Raw genomic sequence first — 19,701 nt, 5'->3', positions numbered from 1 at the left:
TTGATGGCTTGAAGACTGTCATTTGCATCGACTATTTAGGAAAATCGGCGAAAAATAACATTTGCATAATAATTTGGAAAGCGGTCTAGTAACAGAATTACCGAATCCGCTTTTGGTTTCTTTCACATAGCAGTATTTTTATCAGTATTTTGCATCAGTATTTGCACGCCAAAACCTGGAGTGACAAATAAACAGAAGAAGTAGAATGGAAAGATTTGCAACTCTTCCATGTTTGGATTGACTCCTGGTTTTGGCCCACAAATACTGAAGCAAAATACTGCCTTGTGAAAGTACTTTTAATTTGTTTTAAAGCAGGTCTTAAAATAAAAGCATTGAAATGATCAGATTGGTTGATATAAGCAAAACCTATAGTTCTTCTCTGCACGACTTTCTACATGAAGGCCCAGATTAACTAAGACTGGCGTTTCAGAAGAAGCCTGCTAGAGTAAACTACGTGAAACTAATTAAGAGGTGCAAACCTCTCAATAAATTTGTCACATCTTGGGCTGTCCATACGCCACAAACTGAAATCTCCACCAACTTTGAGCTGGCGTAGATTTCCCCTATAATTGACACCAATTTCTGGCGTAAATTATAGTCAATTTGTCTGGCTGCGGATGGGCCTGCTGCTCCCACAAAGCCTACCTACTTTTTTCAGGCGCAGCATAAAAGTCGCAATTTTTTGGGCAAAAGATGTCTGCACCAAAATCTGCAACTTTTTTCCACCAGATTGCTTGCGTAAATGGAGTAATAAATCTCTCCCTTGTGACTTCCCCTCTTGCCGAGGATCATACAAAAAGTAATTGTGCCACATGTGGCAATAGAGCCGGAGGATGGGCATACTCCATACAGTACAGAATGTATACAGTATTTTTCCGATTTCTTAAAACAAGTAAACGATTCAAATAGCATAAACATTTAGAACAGTTTATTTCTGTATTAACATTAACAGAACAGAGAATGATACTTTCTATCAATATGATCAGAGGGTCATGGTATATACAAATTAAGGTAGATGAAAGAAGAGGGCACTCTTAGCAACTGTATTTAAAATCCGCAAACGTATCTTGTATTTCTTTTTTCTGAGTGGTTATGCAGTGATAAATGCGTACACATTATAAAATGAGATTGACAGACAGATTCTAAACACAAACAATTGGATTATAGCGCATACCAGTGTATACCATCTATTTTAAACATTGCTTGTATTTTTATTTTGACTGGAAAATTGTAAAATGTTGATTGTTGTGTATGATACATAATGAACGCGGCCATGTTGCTGGTGGTAGTTATATTAGCAGAAGATACATAAAACTGCAATAGGGACATATTATAAATGGAAAACAAAGAACACATCCACAGGCTAAAACCACTCTAATGCCACGGACACTACTATGCAGTTACTGTTGGGTTTATTGGCCAGCTAAAAACACGGTCACTGTCAAGAATAGAATGCTGAGGCATGGGTTAGGGTATTTCCACAATTCTTATAGGGAGACTTTCAAGATCACATATCCACCAATCTATCTTATCAACATTCCAGCTATAACTCTTCACCAGATTTATGAGACGATAAATGGAACTTTCATTGTTATTAGATATATCTGTACTACATGTTCATTGATGTCAACATGTACATTCATTGGGACATAAATCACACAGAACATTGTACTGTATTTGATGTGACAGATGCCAGCAAGTCATGTCTAAGGAGAGTACATAGAGGACACAAACACGATCATTTAATTTTATAAAATTTGACCCATAGATGAAATACAGTGCACTTAATAAGTGTCAACATTTTGTTAAATACTGTAAATACTGAGCTTTTTTATATGTTCAAAGTCCTTGTGCTTAATGAGGATTTCATGTTAAACAGATTATATTGCTTAACTGAAATACTGCCAATAAACTGCTACAAAGATCACATACGTTCACGGACACATCAACATTATAACATTTACTGATGAGAAAATAAGTAACTTCTCATTAGTTCACAGTGCGAAAAGTGGAGTATGGTCAGTCTTAAAGGAGGTTCTTAGTTATTTAAGACAACTGCATTAATGTTTTCAATCTTGACGCAGTGTTGTGGTTGGACAATGAAAAGCAAACACTTCACATGATGGCAGGAATGTTACGTATTTCACTTCATGGGTAGCGTCTCAGAGCCCTCCTTCGTCTGTTGTAGAAATGCCTCAGCCCATGTTGCCGTGAAAAATTCATCATGTAATTTTGTTTGCGAGTGCTGCAAAAAAAAAACATAACATAAAGTAATGAAAAATTGCTGGAGAGAGTGTGAACAAGCTCAGTGCAAATTCTTCATTGCAAAACAAGTCATGTTTACCGATTTGTCATTTGTGAGTCAGTGTCATTTAAATTGTGCAATGACGGAAAGCCAAAGAAAATAATGTTTTACTAGAACAAGTTCCAATTGTCTTAAAATGACCCTGCAACATTTAAGGCTGAAGCGACTGGACTACTACTAAGGACTAATCTCTTTGATAATTCCATAAATAGAAATTTCCTCATGAATTGTTATTATTGGGAATGCACCATTATTAGGACTGCTTGGATAAGAACATGCAGGGCTGAGGGGCATTGCACACCTCAGAGTCATACAAAGGCCTCATTTACACGAACGTATTATACGCGCGTGCGACGCGCGTGCTTTGCACGCATGTCGTACGCACCTATATTAGTCAATGGGGCAGTTTAGACGATGCGTGAATTGCGCTCAGCGCGTGTGCGCAGAAAAAAACTCACGACATGTTCTATAATCGTGCGTTTTTCGCGCACTCACGCACCCATTGAAGTCAATGGGTGCGTGAAAACCACGCATGCCGCACGGAAGCACTTCCGTGCGAACTGCGTGATTCGCGCAAGAGCTGTCAAACTCCTGAATGTAAACAGAAAAGCACCACGTGCTTTTCTGTTTACAAACATCCAAACGGAGTGTCAAATTCGAGATGAGCGCACCGAACTTCACCGGGTTCGGCCAAACTCGTTTTGACCGAAACCGGTAAAAAATGTTCGGGTACGCGACGTCAGGAGACAGTCACTGTCCACGGTGCTGAAAGCGTTAAACTGGTTCAGCACCATGGACAGTGACTTCCGCTCCGAAAATCCATGAACCTGTAAAAAAAAAAAGACGTTCTGACTTACCGATAACTCCGGTCCGACCTCCCGGGATGACAGTTAAGTCCAAGTGACAGCTGCAGCCAATCACAGGCCAAGCACAGGCTGCAGCCAATCACAGGCTGCAGCGGTCTCATGGACTGCGGCGTCATCCTGGGAGGTGGGGCCGGATGACAAGAGAGGGACGCGTCACCAAGGCAACGGCCGGGAGCCCGGACTGGGGGAAGCAGGAAGTTCTTGGTAAGTATGAAAGTCTTTTTTTATTCACAGGTTGGTGTATATTGTGTTCGGCATTCACTGTCGAGGGTGCTGAAAGAGTTACTGCCGATCAGTTAGCTCTTTCAGCACCTTGGACAGTGACGGGCGTCGACTAGCCTCATCTCTATGATGGCGGCTGCGCGAAAATCACGCAGCCGCGCATCATACACGGATGACACACGGAGCTGCCAAGTGCCTTTTGCGCGCGCAAAACGCAGCGTTTTTTGCGCGCGCAAAACGCACACGCTCGTGTAAATGAGGCCAAAGGCTGTTTTACACCAGCCTGTTCTCGTCAGTCCTTTAACAAGCTAGAGGCTGCATTAGGGCTATGTTCACACAGAGTATTTTGGGGGAGGAATATCTGCCTCAAAATTCCGTTTGGAACTTTGAGGCAGATATTCCTCTCCCTGCACGCCGATTTTCGCGGCGATTATCGCACCGTTTTTGGCCCGCGGCCATTGAGCGCCGCGGGCATAAAACAGCGAGAAATACTCTTTCTCCTGCCTCCCATTGAAGTCAATGGGAGGTCAGAGGCGGAAGCGCCCGAAGATAGGGCATGTCGCTTCTTTTTCCCGCGAGGCAGTTTTACTGCTCGCGGGAAAAAGACGCCGACGCCTCCCATTGAAATCAATGGGAGGCGTTCTCGGGCCGTTCTTGCCGAGTTTTGCGACGCGGTTTCCGCGGCAAAAAACTCGGCAAAATACCCAGTGTGAACATAGCCTTAAACTGCAGTCTTTAGTCTGCCGATAGGTCTGCAGGAAAATCGTGAAGAATTTAAAATTTCCTGGAGCCATAGGTATTTGCTTTTCGTAATAATAGTATTAATTGTGGTATCTAACAACAGGGGAGCTTCACTTTTCTTCCCTTTGGAAACATTTTTCTTTCAAACCTCTTGAATATCAGTTTGTACAAGTTCTTCTGAGTGTTATCACACTTTCTTTGAATCTAAATTAATATTTATTTTCAATATAGAACACAATTTATAAAAATATTTATTTTATGAAAATATAATATATATAAAAATAGTCATATACACCCCCGTACTCTGCAGGAATTAAATAAAGTGACAGACAGACCCTTATTTCTAATATTTCAGGATTCTATAATGACTGGTCTGTTCCACAAGACTGGCGCATAGCAAATGTCGATCGGTGCTCGTTTGTGCCATCTTAACGAAGCAAGGATCAGAATGTATGCGGACGAATGATCGTGAATACTTTCAAAGGCATATGATACTGTGCCTCATAATAGATCTGTACATGTTCTGACTGCTGTCGCGGACCGCTGCCGCTCACGTTCGGCGAATGGCTGCGACCGCAACTTCCTGGCCATCTGCCAGCATCTCCCTCACCAGAGACGCCAGCTGGCATAGGCTCTCCGTCCCGGATTGCGTGATAGGGTGCGCACGCTAATCCCCGCCCTTAAAGGGCCAACGCCCGCACTCTCTAAAAGTTCCCTAACCTATCCCCAGGGCACCAAGGAATATAAAAAATGTGCTCCAACCTTCCACTCCTTGCCGGAGCGTTGTTGTAATTTTCCTAGATCTGTATTGCAAATGGTCCGTTAGTGTTTTCCTGCTCCCAGTGTTCCCGTGCCCTGCTACCTGTCTCCTGTGCTGTTTCGTTCCAGAGCCTGTTTAGTGTCGGAGTCGTGTTGTGTCGTCTACTGGAATACACCACATCTGGTGTCATCTGCCATCCCTGGTATCATCCGCCACGTCTGGCGCAACCTGCCATGCCTGCTGGAATACACCACGTCTGGTGTCATCTGCCACTCCTGGTGCCATCCACCACATCTAGCGCTACATGCCACATCTAGCCGCATCTGTGCCAGAGCCTCTGCCGCCGTCTGGACTATCTCAGGTAACCTTGTGTTACGAACCTCTTTCATAGACTTTGCATAGACTGTGAGTTAGTCAGCTGCCTCTCCGCTACGGCGGAGCGGACCAGTGGGTCCACATACCCCTAGATCGTGACAGTACATAAAATAATAATTCTGCGACTGGGGGAAAATGTGTGTTATTGGGTTAATAACTGGCTCAGTGAGGGTGCATCAACAGATGACATGGCTCCCCAAACCATCACTGACTGTGAAAACTTCACACTGGACCGCAAGCAACTTGGATTGAGTGCCTCTCCACTCTTCCTCTAGACTCTGGGACCGAGATTTCCAAATGAAAAGCAAAATTTACTTCCATCTGAAAACAGGACTTTGGACCACTGAACAAAAGTGTTGCTCCACTGTGTTATATCAAGTCCAGAGTCAACGCCGCCGACTACCAGGAAATTTTAGAGCACTTCATGCTTCCCTCTGCTGACCAGCTTTATGGAGATTCCGATTTCATTTTCCAGCAGGAATTGGCATCTGCCCACACTGCCAAAAGTACCAATACCTGGTTTAATAACCACAGTATCGCTGTGCTTGATTGGCCAGCAAACTCGCCTGACCTAAACCCCATAAAGAAACTATGGGGTATTGTCAAGAGGAAGATGAGACACCAGACCCAACAATGCAGACGAGCTGAAGGCCGCTATCAAAGCAACCTGGGCTTCCATAACCCCTCAGCAGTGCCACAGGCTGATCGCCTCCATGCCGCGCCGCATTGATGCAAAAGGAGCCCCGACCAAGTATTGAGGGCTTATACTCTACATGCTTTTCAGTAGGCCAACATTTTAGTATTAAAAATCATTTTTGAAATTGGGCTTAAATAATATTCTAATATCCTAAGACACAAAATTTTGGGTTTTCATTAACTGTTAGACATAATCTTCAACATTAAAAGAAAAAAAAGCTGGAAATAGATCACTCTGTGTGTAATGCATCTATATAATACATGAGTTTCACTTTTTGAATTGAATTACTGAAATAAATTAACTTTTTTGATGATAATCTAATTAATTGAGGACTAGTATATATAGGTGTAACCTTGCTATAGAATAGAATGTCTCAGTCTATTGTGAGGCTCAGTGGCCAGAGTGAAAACTGCAAAATTTTAGGGTTATTTTTGAATACAAACAATAACATGTAAAATGTAGAAAAAACAAAACACAAATTCTTAAAAAATATACTTAACATAAAAACTTGATTTAAACAATAGGTCATTTTCTGATGACATTATCTTTAATCTTTATTAGAAAATGAATAGTGTGTGTCTTGATCTGTATGTTGTTGGTTTTTCATTTTTTTTTATATACTAATGTTATATTAAGATAAATGTAACCCTTTTATGACCAAGGGTCATTGATGCCCCTGTGTCCTGGTCAAATTTACAATTTTTGATATGCACTTCTTTAAACGATAATATCTTTGCAACCGCTTTGAATATCACAACTATTTTTACTTTGTTTTTTTTATAAGAATTATGAGGCTTTCATTTTCTGGATTAGTTTAATTAATTCCATGTTTTTATTTTTTTATCATGAGCAGACAAATCACAAAAAATATGAAAAAACCAACACTGTAATTTTGTAAATATATTTATCTATATTATATGTGTATATATATATATATATATATATATATATATATATATATATACACATACACATACATATATATACACTATGGCAGCTCTATAACAATTACCGTATGTGCACACGACCTCTTTTCAGACGTAATGGAGGCGTTTTACGCCTCGAATTACGCCTGAAAAGACGGCTCCAATATGTCGGCAAACATCTGCCCATTGCTTGCAATGGGTCTTACGATGTTCTGTGCAGACGAGCTGTCATTTTACGCGTCACTGTCAAAATACGACGCGTAAAATGACGGCTCGTCAAAAGAAGTGCAGGACACTTCTTGGGACGTTTTTGGAGGCATTTTCTCATAGACTCTATTGAAAACAGCTCCAAAAACGGCCGCGAAAAACGCGATTTGCTCCAAAGACGTCTGAAAATCAGGAGCTGTTTTCCCTTGAAAACAGCTCCGTATTTTCAGACGTATTTTGTTAATCGTGTGAACATACCCAAAGTCTTCTTCTCTCTAGGTGAGCCTGGATCATTGTGAGGGGAGAGTGAAGAGGGCTATAAGGGTATATTGACACGTGGGGAAAAAAAAGGCAGTTAAAGCGGATCAACCGTCAGTTTTTCATGGCTGTTTTGCATCAGTGTGTCTCAAAATTTGAATCAATTTGCCGGCCGTCTTGTTTATAAGCCTACCACAGGATAGGCTTAGATACAGGGTCCAATAGACAGTATCACATATGGGCCCTGTATCTAAGCTTACCATGTGGTTGTGTAAGATGCTTAGATACAGGGCCCCAGCAGACAGTAATCTTATACCGTATAAGATTACTGTCTGCTGGGGCCCTGTATATAAGCCTACCATGTGGTAGGCTTATAAACAGGGCCCATCAGACAGGATCATACATGGGCCCTGTATCTAAGCCTACCATGTGATTGGCTTAGATACAGGGCCCAGCAGACAGCATCACACAATCTGTGATCCTGTCTCATGGGCTCTCTATGGCTGCTACATCGTAGGCTTAAAGGGGTTGTCCAGTCCCTAAACATTGATGGCCTATCCTCAGGATCCTATCCTCAGCTGATGGGTCGGGGTCCGACTCCCGGGACCACGCCAATCAGCTGTTTTGAAGGGGCCGCAGCGCTCGTACGAGAGCTGCTTCCCCTTCATTTCCCTCACTTGCTCATACGGTGAGTCGCCGACATGGATTCACAGTGTGAGCAAGTGACCGGAATGAAGGGGAAGCAGCTCTCGTATGAGCGCTGCGGCCCCTTCAAAACAGCTGATTGGCGGGGTCCCAGGAGTCGGACCCCGACCCATCAGCTTCAGCAGACAGGGATATTAAACTTACCCTCCTCTTCAGCCACAGCGGAGGTCCTGTCCTGACTATCCAGGGTCGGGATGTTGTGCGCGGCGCAAAGCGTTGTAACGTCATGCACTGCGAACAGCGCTGTGACGTCAGGACCTCCGCTGCGCTTCGGAACCAGGCAGGTAAGTACTGTCAGTTACTATAGTAACAGGGGCCCGCGGCTCCAGTTACTATAGTAACTTTTTATTGATGTGGTGCAGGGGGCGGCGGGCTCCCCTGACTTCGGGGCCCAGTTGCAATTGCGACCCCTATAGATACGCCACTGGGTGGCACTATCTACAGGGGGTGTGCTGCTATCTACAAGGGGGATGGAGAGACGTCGGGGGCTCCCTCTAGGAGCGGAAGTCCCTGGCCAGAGCGCTCTGACCAGGGATTCTGCACCTAGAGGGAGCTTAGGTGGCGCTATCTACAGGGGAGGGTGTATTCCGGGGCTCTCGAAGCCCCACAGACATGAGAGTGCAGCGCTGCTCACACTGACGCAGCACTTCACTCATTAAACCCCGTTCCAGGCTGCCAACGTTTATATATGTGACAACTGCACGGGCATCGGCAGTTGGAACGTGTATAGCCGTATGGCTGTCATGAAGGAGTTAATGAATGATTGGATATTGTCCTTTTTACATCTTTTTGTGGTGGGTGTGTTTAACAATTTTGGTACGGGACGCAGAGCACAAGTTTAATAGGCTCATGTAGAATTGGTTTAACCGCACCAGAACATTGTTAAAAACAATGTCAAGTTATCTATGTGTTAGGGTATGTTCACACGTACAAAAAGAACTGGCTGAAAATTACGTAGCTGTTTTCAAGGGAAAATAGCCTCTGATTTTAGGGCGTTTTTTGAAGCTGAAAATGCAGCTTTTTTTTTTTCTTTTGAAGCTTCTTTTGAGGCGTTTTTTGAGGTGTTTTTCATAGTGTCAATGGAAAATCAGCTCCAAAAAAGCCTCAAGAAGTGACCTGCTACTTCTTTTTATGAGGCTTCTTTTTACAAGGCGTTTTTTTTAAATTCAGCAGCATAAAAATACGCCTCATGTGAACAACACAGTGTATATCCTATTGATTTCAATGGGAAGCTGTTTGTGGGCGTTTTGCTAGTGTTTTTCCAGGCATATTTCAAGGCGTTTACGCTCAGAAATACGCCTGAAAAAACTATGTGTGAACATACCCTTAGGCTGGGTTCACACAACCTATTTTCAGGTGTAAACAAGGCCTTTTACGCCTCGAATTACGCCTGAAAACACGGCTCAAATACGACGACCTGTAATTTTACGCGTCGCTGTCAAAAGACGGCGCGTAAAATGACAGCGTCGTCCAAGAATTGCAGGACACTTCTTGGGACGTAATTGGAGCAGTTTTTCATTGACTTCAATGAAGAACAGCTCCAAATTACGACCGTAATTGACGCCTCGCAAAACGCGAGTACGAGCAATTACGTCTGAAATTCAGGAGCTGTTTTCTCCTGAAAACAGCTTCGTAATTTCAGCCGTAATTGACGTTATCGTGTGCACATACCCTTAGCGTTGAAGCTGAAATGTAAGGGTCATTTCACACTACCATGTATATTGACACTCATTTAGCTCTATTTACGTGGAGAAATCATCTGTACTCTATATGCTCGAACGTTCGTTAATGCAATAGTTCGGGCAAATACAGTTTCATTATTGTTGGCAGCATATTCTTGTTTACACAGAGAGATGTTCTGCAGACAACTGATGATTGTAATAAAAGATCCATTCTGCCGACAAACAAGCGTTTGCTCATTTGTCGACTGCTCGCTGGGCATGTTACACGGGCCGATGATCGGTAACAAGAGCTCTTTCGATCATTTGCCTGTGTAAATTAAAGGGGTATTCCCAAAGTCAAAACTTATTCACAGGCTAGGTGATAATTGTCTAATTGCTAGGAGCCCCCACCCTATCTTTAGTGGAGGCCTTGTGGTACAAAGACGTATGTATAGTATTTAAAGGGGACCTGTCACCTCTCCTGACATGTATGTTTTAGTAAATAATTGTATTAAAAAAAATGATAGAAACAACAACTCTGGAGCATCTGTTCTTAGAACTCTACATTGTGACGTTCCTCTGTTATTCCTCCTAGAAATGTATGCATAAATTGACAACTGGGTGTTACCAGTTGGGGGGGTGTCCCTACACAGTCTGACACTGTCCAATCAGTGCTGACAGAGTGAGACTATACAGGTACACACCCCTTTGACAAATGGAATGGTAACACCCATTATTCATACATTTCTAAAATAAATAACTCAATGGAGTGTTCTAAGGAAAGATACTCCAGAATTGTTATTTCATGGGGAATACATGTATTTACTAAACTAGACCTGTCAGGAGAGGTGACAGATTCTCTTTAACAAATCTGCACACATAGAAACAAAACTTATAAACCTATTGCAATATAGAAATAAATGAATCAGGTTATACTTGGACATTCATTTCTGCAATATAAAAAACCTAATAATAATAATGACACTTTAAGATTAGAAATTATTATTTGTGGCAAATATGTGATTTAGGGAGATTAGGGGGATCACATGTAGGATTTTGCAGGCAGAAAAAAAATGATTTTGACCTGCCTGCGCTTTCTTGCTGCGGTTTTCGCTGCGTTTTTCACTGTGTTTTTTCGCTGCAAAAAAAACCCACTTTCTCTGTCTCCCATTGGTTTCCCATTGGAACATGCCACTTTTTTTCCCCATGAAATCAATGGGAGGCGGTTTCGACAGTTTTTTTTGGCGCCGATTCATCAAAATCCGCAAAAAGAAAACTCTGTGTGAACTGGGCCTAAGTTTAGATTCACAGATGTCATTTTGATGAAGTTTTTGATTCAGTTCTTTGAAGGGAACCTGTCACCAGCATTTCACTTATTAAACCAGCAATACTTAATGAGAGTGGGTGAAAAATCATTTTTATGTTACCTATAATTATTTTCTAATAAATTCTGTAACTTTAGGGTATGTTCCCCGAAATACGCACGTGAAAACGGTAGCTGAACGCCTACAAACATCTGCACGTTAAATTCAATGGGAAAAACTATGTTTTTTTCAGACGGGGCATTTTGTACACCGCCTTTTTTTAAAAACGGCGCGTAAGAAAACGCACCGTATTAAGAAGGAGCATGTCACTTCTTGAGCTGATTTTGGAGCTGTTTTTCATTGTGTCTATAGAAAAACAGCTCCAAAAACGTTAAGGCTGGGTTCACACGACCTATTTTCAGACGTAAACGAGGCGTATTATGCCTCGTTTTACGTCTGAAAATAGGGCTACAATACGTCGGCAAACATCTGCCCATTCATTTGAATGGGTTTACCGACGTACTGTGCAGACGACCTGTAATTTACGCGTCGTCGTTTGACAGCTGTCAAACGACGACGCGTAAATTGACTGCCTCGGCAAAGAAGTGCAGGGCACTTCTTTGCAACGTCATTTGAGCCGTTCTTCATTGAACTCAATGAAAAGCAGCTCAAGATATACGAGCGTCACAGACGCCTCGTATATTACGAGGAGGAGCATTTACGGCTGAAACGACGCAGCTGTTTTCTTCTGAAAACAGGCTGTCATTTCAGCCGTAAAAGCCAGCTAGCGTGTGAACATACCCTTAGAACAAACGACTCAAAAAATGTTTTGAGCTTCAAAAATGGCTTTAAATCAGAGGCTGTTTTCTCTGAAAACAGCCCTGTAATTTTCAGCCGTTTTTGACTTTGCGTGTAAACATACCCTTAGTATTCAGGTTTTTTAGTGTTCCAGTGCCGTATGCTAAGGCTGGGTTCACACGAGCACATTAATGTCCGTAATGGACGGACGTATTTCCGGCGGAAGTCCCGGACCAAACACAGTGCAGGGAGCCGGGCTCCTAGCTTCATAGTTATGTACGATGCTAGGAGTCCCTGCCTCTCTGCAGGACAACTGTCCCGTACTGTAATCATGTTTTCAGTACGGGACAGTAGTTCCACGGAGAGGCAGGGACTCCTAGCGTCGTACATAACTATGATGCTAGGAGCCCGGCTCCCTGCACTGAGTTCGGTCCGGGACTTCCGCCCGAAATACGTCCGTCCATTACGGACGTTAATGTGCTCGTGTGAACCCAGCCGAAGGAGCATAAGAGACATATCTTCATTCCTCAAGTCTTTCCGAGTTAACTCCTCCTCCTTACTTTTGATTGACAGCTCCTCGCCTCCCCCCAGCACACACGAAATCCTGTGCATGCACATCGATGTCCTGGTGTGTGCGCACAATGGGACACCATAGCGGCACATGCACAGTAACTAGATTTGAGGCCCGGATGAAGCACGGAAGGGTGTCAGACTATACATGACAGGCGGTCGGAGCAGGAGTTTATGAGCGGGGATAATGGCTATGAATTTTGAGAGCAGCGGCCAGCTAGGGGTCAGTAGAGTTCAATAGGTGAAATGCTGGTGACAGGTTCCCTTTAAGCCAATGCCAGAAGTGAATATAAAAGAGGGGAGAACTATATGTCTCTCTATACCTTTCCTTCCTTTTGTATCTACTCCTGGCTTTGGCTCAAAAAACTGCATCCAAACTGAATGTGTGAATCTAGCCTAAGGCCACTTTCACACAGCAGTATTGTGGTCAGTATTTCACATCAGTATTTGTAAGTCAAAACCAGGAGTGGACCCTACACAGAAAAAAAGTGTAATGGAAAGATTTATATCTCTTCCATGTTTTGGATCGACTCCTGGTAATAGCTTATAAATACTGATGCAAAATTCTGACCAAAATTCTGCCATGTGAAAGTGGCCTAATACTTTCTTGGTATAAGAATTTTGCAAAATAAAAAATCAACTCTTGAACACTATTATCTTCCTTTCATAGTCACTTAATACTAAAGTTAATAAGATGGGAACAAAGATTGCTCAGCCAGTCATGTAGCTCTTGGTAAGAAGGATGTGTGTTAAGAGTAATCTTTAAAACCCTCTTATATTTTTAGTGTTGCACTGTGTTCCAGTTGAGAAAGACAAAGAATACGCACTTACCTTACTCTAGTGTAGGACCAACGAAAGCAAATAATGAAATACAACAAGAGTTAGAAAATGCCTTTCTATGCATGCAGCACTGTGATTACTCATAAAAGACGGATGAGGATTAGAGGCAATAAACGATTTTTCATCTCTTATAAAAAGAGAAATTAGAGACGTTACTATTGTGGTTGCAGACATTTAGAATACTTGCTACGTATGCCATGCAGTATTTACTCACAATACAACGACGTACTGAACATTTATGATGTAATGACAATGTCCATAGGTGACAGTGAGACTTCATTTTATGTTTAGATTAAATCTGTGTACAATAACATTTTACACAAAAATACTTTAGCGCACATTCTGCAATCAGCCATATATTATAAGTAAAGATCTGAAACAGAATTAAGCTGTAAATTATTAGAACTGTCTGGAATTTCAGCAGTATCTCAGTATAGCAATATCATTATCTTCTCCAGCTGAGAACAACATCTACACACATATACTAAACATATATGCGTGTGAATTTCTCTCTCTTCTTCTCCTACATTGCAATAATTCCAGATGCACATGCAAACATTGCGTGACTTCTTTTCTTTAGGTGCAGCAGACAAAAAAAGAGCAGGTGAAAAGAAGATGTGCAAAAGATACACACAGGCAGTTCCAGCAATTTACAAGTGCATATACAGAAATAGTGGTAGCATCTAAAAGGACCTGGTATGTACATGACATCACGTCAACCTTTTGCCCAGAAGACTGTGTCAGGATATATAAAAGGAAGGAGCAAACTGTTAACCATTCAAAATAGCAACACTTTGTAGATGAGAAAATAGAGGAATCCATAGATTGTCTTTCTAAATCGTAAGGAATAAGATGAGCGAGAGTTACTGACAATCACTAAACATGTGAAGCCGAAGCCACCTATATATATATATATATATATATATATATATATATATATATATATATATATATCTACAGCTAAATACTAAATAAGGAGACATCATATTATCAATAGGCTGAAAAATGAAGAAGAAATATTGGTGTCTTTGTCATTTATGAGACAACGGGGGACATTTACTAAACAAAATGTGGTACATGTGCGCCAAATGTATTATGTATTTTTCACGCCAACTTCAACAGTTTTGAAAAGTGTTGAGAGCAAGGGGAGTGACCAAGAGGAGTTGGAGAGGAGGAAAATGCGCCAAATTTACGAAAGATGTGCAATATTTTTTAGCACAAACAATCAGTATACATGTATGCCAGTCTTGAGGTAGTGTGACAAAGAGAAATGTGTGTAAGCTGCCTGGTTAAGCCAAATATATTATGCCATGTGTGCCATTTCAATAAATTTGGCACATTGTGTGCCTTTTTCGCTGACTGCTAAATTCATGCATCTTATAACACTATTGATAAATCTTGCCTGTTGTTCTAGACCACAAGTTCAAGGCTTGAGAGAGCATTGTAAGGTGAAAAACATTTTAATAAAAACTTAACTAGGCACTGTCGTTTAAAAAACTCTGCATAAATCAATAGTATAAGCAAATAACAGGAACTGTAATATATATCTTATTAGAGAAAAATGCCTTCACCATTTATTAGGCTTCTTTCCTTCTCCTTCCTCCCTCCTAACTGTTCACTCACTCTGAATTTACTGCTTTTTCCATCACCTCAAGATGCAATTTACTATCAGCTCACTGAAGGATCATGTTACAGCTGCCCATAGAAGTCTATGGAGAGGGTGGAAAGAGGATAGCAGGAGCAGAGCGAGAGAGATAGAGGCAGACAGACACACAGGTACTACTGCAGCTTCCTAGTATGTGTTTTATCTCACCCCAGCGCTGGATTCACAGCTACACTGCTCTTTACTGCTGTATAATCTCCATGTTGTTGCAGCAGCTTCTATATATGTTAAAGATAGAGAAAGGAGAGCAGGATTCTCCTCTTCTCAATGTGTGCAATGCATGGCAGACACAATATGAATTAGGCTCTACCCACTAGCTCAGGGAAAATTGAAGCCTTGAGGGAGGAACAAAGGCAGAATACAAGCCACATAATGGCCAGAAATAGTGTTATTCCTTATGTACACACACATTCTGAAAAGTCACCTAAAATGACAGGTATGTTTTTAATATGAACCGTAAAGCTAACCATTACAAATGTCTTGATGATTAAAGGGGATTTCCATGTGTAGTAAAAGTTTGTAAATTAACTGTTAATTTAAATAACTTATCAATATATTGTTTGTTTAAACTGTGCACCGGTTCTCGGTTTCAAAAGTACCTGCTTAAATACCTGTAAACAATATAGCAACAAGTAAATGCTGACTATGTAATGTCACCAACCTGTATCTATGTGATATACTCACATGACCGCATGGGCCATCTCCTGGATTTGTGGTCAGAGACTAATAAATTCTTTCTTTATGCCCTATTGTATCTGGTCACTACACATATACCGTCTTTACACATGCTGTTTTCCTCTGGGCTTTTTATGCACTATAAAAGGGGCTGCTTTGTTCAGCTGTTACAGTTTAAATTCCATAATGTAGTATAATGATTATTTCCCCCAAATGTATTTTCTGACTTTTTGGGAGCTGCTTTGACGTATAAAAAACAAGGAACGTTTTTTAAAAAAAAAGTTAAAGTAATCGATTTGAAGTATGACCCTTCCCGCCACATACAAAAAAGCCTTTGACTTCCTTCTCCATAGCCCCCAAACTGTTGTGCCAAATACTAAATATAATAAACAAAATAATCGTAAGGTAATAACAGACGGCAAAAAAAAATTTAGTTTTAGCGTCAAGACACAAAATGTAAAAAAGAAAAGTAGTATATAATGAAAGTCCTATATATCCCCAAAAAAAAAAAAATAAACAGGGCAAAAGTCCCTGTACTAGCTTAAAGAGGCTCTGTCACCAGATTTTGCAACCCCTATCTGCTATTGCAGCAGATCGGCGCTGAAATGTAGATTACAGTAACGTTTTTATTTTTAAAAAACAAGCATTTTTGGCCAAGTTATGACCATTTTTGTAGTTATGCAAATGAGGCTTGCAAAAGTCCAAGTGGGCGTGTATTATGTGCGTACATCGGGGCGTTTTTACTACTTTTACTAGCTGGGCGTTGTGTATAGAAGTATCATCCACTTCTCTTCAGAACGCCCAGCTTCTGGCAGTGCACAGACACACAGCGTGTTCTCGAGAGATCACGCTGTGTCGTCACTCACAGGTCCTGCATCGTGTCAGACGAGCGAGGACACATCGGCACCAGAAGCTACAGTTGATTCTGCAGCAGCATCGGCGTTTGCAGGTAAGTCGATGTAGCTACTTACCTGCAAACGCTGATGCTGCTGCAGAATCAACTGTAGCCTCTAGTGCCGATGTGGCCGACACGATGCAGGACCTGGGGCAGGAAGTGAGTGACGTCACAGCGTGATCTCTCGAGAACATGCTGTGTGTCTGCACTGCCAGAAGCTGGGCGTTCTGAAGAGAAGTGGATGATGCTGATTCGTCAGCATCATACACTCCCATTCCTAACGCCCAGCTAGTAAAAGAAGTAAAAACGCCCCGATGTACGCACATAATACACGCCCAGTTGTACTTTTACTTTTCAACACGCCCAGTTGTACTTTTGCAAGCCTCATTTGCATAAATACAAAAATGGTCATGACTTGGCCAAAAATGCTCGTTTTTTAAAAATAAAAACGTTACTGTAATCTACATTGCAGCGCCGATCTGCTGCAATAGCAGATAGGGGCTGCAAAATCTGGTGACAGAGCCTCTTTAACAAATGTTACAGCTGTTAAAGCAGCCAAAACTGCAAAACTTTCTGGTCATTAAATAGGTAATCCTGGACTTTGGGTAGGGGATGTTAATAAAGTAATAATCTACCATATACTCACCCCCTGATGTGTCCCCCACTTCAGCACTGAGGTACCGTTCTCTGCCACTCCAGGCCAGGAAGACACTGCATTGGTCATATGCCACTCAAATCGCTGCTGTCAGGAGGGCTGCTACTATGAACAGCATGTGACCGCCGATTTAACGGCACGCGACCTCTGCAGGAGCTTTTGGGACTGGAGAAGTGGCGAACTTGGTATTAGTGCTGGGGCAGGGGGCACTTCAGGGGTTGAGTATCTGCTAGTTTATTATTTTATACCATCCTCTCCCCTGATTCCGATTTTTAAAAGTCTCCTGTAATCACTTTAAGGCCAGAAATACCATTGGTACTAGGGCTAAAGCATCCAGAAGTCTTTAAATTTATCATCTCTGCAGTCCTACACACACTGGATGATTGTGGTTTTACGGTCTATAAAAATAAATGATTATGTATGAATTCTGCCCGTTTAAATGCGCAGATTAAATTTTCAAACCATACACATAATGACGTATAATGCCACCTGGTGGTGGTATGTGGCAAAGTGTCAGGGGTTTGGTTTTTTGACACTTTTTTTCTTGCTTTTTTTACATATATTGCCACCTGGTGGTGGTATGTGGCAAAGTGTCAGGTTTTTGTTTTGTTTTTTACAATTTTTTTTGCTGTTTTTGTTTTTTATGATATTTTCTACGGGGAAAGGCATTATAGGGAGCTTTGATCCTCTGATATACAAACTACTGCATTACAAGTAAGTATGGAATTCTGAATCCACTATCCCTAAATCAAATTCAGAGGTGTATCCCAGGCCAAGGTCTCATCACGTTAGTGCATCCTGTTAAAATTACAAATGTATCCTGTGCATATAGACTTCTATGGGACAATCATCTGTTTTAAAAGTGTCCAGTTGTTCGGATTAACATAAAAACAAAGCCTGCTACATTTGTGTATCCTGTTTGGATCTGGTTGTTTTACTACAGAAGTCTATGGCAACACAATTGCCATCCTGTTGCATTCTTTCTTTTTTTTTTTTCAACTAAAAATGAAACCTTAACAGGATATTTAAATATGGTGTGAATGGAACCTTAAGGCTACATGCACACATTGCGAAAAACTACGCACCAAAACTGCATCAATACACAGGAAATTTGCAGGTAAAAACCACACCTAATCGTGCGTTTTTTCAATGTGTTTTTGGATGCGGTTTTTACCCTATGATGTGTTTTTTATTCTGCGGGTTTTGGTGCGAAACAAAAAAAAATACACATGCACAGGATGAGAATTCTGCATAAAACATCATATGTTATTGATTTACCAGTGAATTTTCAATTTTAAAAATCTTGTTCTCTTGTATGACATTAATGATAGTTCTAGAAAATCATTTACATTACAACTTTGTGATGAGATAAGAAGTTATTCTGATAGAGTTGTATTTCGGAATTGCTTTACTTGTGATAACGCAGTGGATAAAAAAAAATATAAAACATAATCTCCAAGCAATGCGCATTCCTGTGCTGCATTTTTTTCACACTGGTGCCAATGTCCCCCTGTGGGTGACAAGGCTGGGTCTGCACAACTGCAACTCAGATCTGGCGTTGTTATCCGCTGACTGTATCTGCTGTCACCGAGCAGGGAACACATTTTGACCAGGGCTTACCTGCATCGTGGAAATTAATAAGAAATGATTTTTAGGGAGTCTGAGGTTCTTTCTAAGACGCAAGTCATGTTTTATTATGCCGTTTTGTATATTGTTTTACTCAACCAAAACTGTGAATGGCTTTCAACAACATCTCTATTGGATGTGCACCTACTTTTGGGGCAAAAAAAATCAGAATGCAAACAATAAAGGTCTTAAATAGTTTCCCTTTCCCTTTGGAAAAGTACCATTAATATGAACCTGGCTCTTATCATGGTTAATGGTTTATTTTCAGCACCAAGTTTCTGCACTTATTGATGCAGTTTTTTGAGCCAAACACAGGAGTGGATACAACAGAGAGTAGACATATCAGTCTTTCCTTTAAACTTTTTCTTCTTTTTAGATCCACTCCTCACTTTGAATCCAGCCTAAGGCCTTCAAATGGAATAGTAGAAAAAGTTATAATATAATATTATCTTATCAATACCTCTCCGTGACTGCGCCACAGTTGCTACTTACCATTCCCGGGCCTCTAAGCTTACAAAATGTATGTGATGACATAACATCTATGGGGCATCACAAGACCGTCATGTCATTACATAGATTATGTCAAATAAAATCCCCTTTAATATTCTTTCCCAATCTCACTACAAAGTTACGATATTGTGCTGTTAAAATAAAGATGGATAGTGTCAACCAGTAGATGCCTTTGCCGTATAGGCCATATATCTCAATTGCTGTGGCAGTACATTATTTTAACAAACATAATGGACAGTTGTCCATTGCTGCATTTCGATTATAATTAATTTGAGGAATGGGACTGTCTAGATGTGTATAAAATGCACATGTGAGCCGACATCTGCACTCGTGTATCTGTGAGCCATCAGGTCCCCTCCTCTGATAGTAGGACGAGGAACACTTTAAGCATCTGGGTGCACTCATAGGAAAATAGGAGAGTAGGCTTCTCTCTGCCTTTGGC

The 19,701-nt window shown here is 41.3% G+C and overlaps 1 protein-coding gene across 4 annotated transcripts in view; it reads right to left on the bottom strand.

The window, feature by feature from the left end:
- Positions 1-913: 913 nt before the first annotated feature.
- Positions 914-19,701, bottom strand: part of RELN (reelin) — a 749,731-nt gene continuing 730,943 nt past the window's right edge. For 2 of the 4 annotated variants that reach the window (XM_075857308.1, XM_075857309.1), the window contains exons 64-65: positions 13,227-13,362; positions 2,159-2,245 (exon numbers count right to left, since the gene is read on the bottom strand). In XM_075857308.1, the coding sequence (XP_075713423.1) occupies positions 13,233-13,362 (130 nt within the window). In that variant the 3' untranslated portion in view covers positions 2,159-2,245; positions 13,227-13,232. Of the gene's footprint in view, positions 2,246-13,226; positions 13,363-19,701 lie in introns of all 4 variants that reach the window. The other 2 variants (XM_075857310.1, XM_075857311.1) reach the window with 1 other exon arrangement.

This window comes from Rhinoderma darwinii, chromosome 3 (genome assembly GCF_050947455.1).
Source record: "Rhinoderma darwinii isolate aRhiDar2 chromosome 3, aRhiDar2.hap1, whole genome shotgun sequence".
Classification (NCBI taxonomy): domain Eukaryota; kingdom Metazoa; phylum Chordata; class Amphibia; order Anura; family Rhinodermatidae; genus Rhinoderma; species Rhinoderma darwinii.
This window is presented reverse-complemented; position numbering and strand designations above follow the sequence as displayed.